Source organism: Ceratina calcarata, unplaced genomic scaffold, assembly GCF_001652005.2.
Source record: "Ceratina calcarata isolate Rehan_Ccalc_2016 unplaced genomic scaffold, ASM165200v1 scaffold157, whole genome shotgun sequence".
NCBI lineage: Eukaryota > Metazoa > Arthropoda > Insecta > Hymenoptera > Apidae > Ceratina > Ceratina calcarata.
Genome location: NW_017136957.1, coordinates 207,164 through 208,867, shown reverse-complemented (window position 1 = coordinate 208,867; position 1,704 = coordinate 207,164). Strand labels below are relative to the sequence as shown.

At 38.6% G+C, this 1,704-nt stretch overlaps 1 protein-coding gene across 4 annotated transcripts in view; it reads left to right on the top strand.

The window, feature by feature from the left end:
• Positions 1–1,704, top strand: part of sns (sticks and stones) — an 83,361-nt gene that overhangs the window by 25,677 nt on the left and 55,980 nt on the right. For all 4 annotated transcript variants that reach the window (XM_026819731.1, XM_018037125.2, XM_026819732.1 and 1 more), the window contains exon 2: positions 293–436. In XM_026819731.1, coding sequence (XP_026675532.1) covers positions 293–436 — 144 coding nt within the window. The remainder of the gene's footprint in view (positions 1–292; positions 437–1,704) is intronic.

Below are 1,704 nucleotides of genomic sequence, written 5' to 3'. Positions count from 1 at the left end.
GGCAATATAGGTATATACTAAGTTTCAGTCTTTCTAGTGTTAAATGATGAAGAATATAATATCAAAATATATGTATAGCCACCGATCAGGACTGGTCTTGGTCAATACATATATTAGAAAAGGTGGAATTCTAGAATCACTCATCATTCGAGCTCGCAGCATGAATAAAGTAATAAAAGAGCAAAAAAAAGAAAGAATAGATAAAACTCGTGGCATTTCGAAGAATCTGTGGAGATAACTCGCGGCCTTATTGTTGAACCGGATATTAACGCGTGCATTATTTGTGTTTCAGGTGATGGAGGACAATATTTCCGAGTCAGGCCAAGAAACAGCTCGGTTCTCGAGGGTGGCGACGTTACGATACCCTGCGAGGTTGGAAACAGATTTGGCATTGTGCAGTGGGTGAAGGATGGCTTCGCTTACGTCATACAACCGAGTAAGTGCAATCGATCTCGCCGCTGTTTGTCCGCGTTTACCTCGAGACACAATGTGACGTTGGCATCGGAGCAAAAATCATAACAAGAGAATTGAAACTTTTGTCAGCCTCGATTCATGAAATCATATAATTGTTGATAGAGAAAATTTGTACGAGTTTGATAAAATGGGAAATTTCACTTTTCAATTTAGCTGTTTTAATTAAATATAACAATTGATCGTTTCTGTCGATTGCAACTTTTCTGTCCGCTGCCAATGAAACGCAGATGCGGTGAGACCGGCAATAAAATCTTGGGAACATTGTTAGCCTGTGTCTATATTACAGAATCTTCGGAACTTCGTTTCGGTAACTTCATTTCGACGTTCATTAAAACGAGCCATTAAGTAACGGTGACGTAAATAGAACAGAGCTATCTTAACGTTCCAGCGCGGTCCGTTCGATCAATTTTTCCTTTAAACAATTTAATCTTCTACTACTAGCAACGTGTCGCGTCGTGTAATCGCTTTTTGAAACTTTTACAAAAGGCTCTCCCCTTCTCAGTGTCGCGATTCGTAGGTTTCGTTGAAATTCCTCTCGCGTTTTCATAGTGTAGTCGTAATTAGCCCGATTATCGAAATCCTTTCTTAACCAGCGTTTCGTTCCACAGCTTGTCAACGCTGTGACCTAAATTTTTCGAAAAGCTTCTTAACACTCATTAGGAGAATTCAGAGTACTCGACTATTCGTGAGTTGAAATTATTATGAGATCAAATCATTTATCATTAAATATACAAAATAAGATTTTTGCCAGTTGGTTAAATATTTTTTTACGTCTGCTCATTAAGTTCGATTGGCCAAGTCAATCTTTGAAGGATAAAGTCTGAAGATTGACCGAAGCAGCCGTGAAACCCGTTTCATAGGACGTATCGATTCTGCATACATCACCGCTTTTATCAAAAAGCACTGGCGTGGTAGCAGCATACGTCTTCGACCTTTATAGGAGCTTGCGCTCGTTTAGCTCACGATGTACCCTTGAGTTACGATACGACCTTAATGCGTGGTAGTTTAGAGTCTGCTTTCTCCAGGGTCCGCGAGATAGACATTGACAAATTGAAATATTCCGTAGAGTAAATAAGATAGATTCTAAAAAGATCGAGATCCTTAAAAAAGATGTATGTGTCAAAAATGAAATTAGAGAAAACTGTTATTCAGTTTAACACTAGATTGCCCAAGGAAGTCATTTTGACTGCTTTTGGCCACATGTACAAATAATAATGCATAAATTATTTT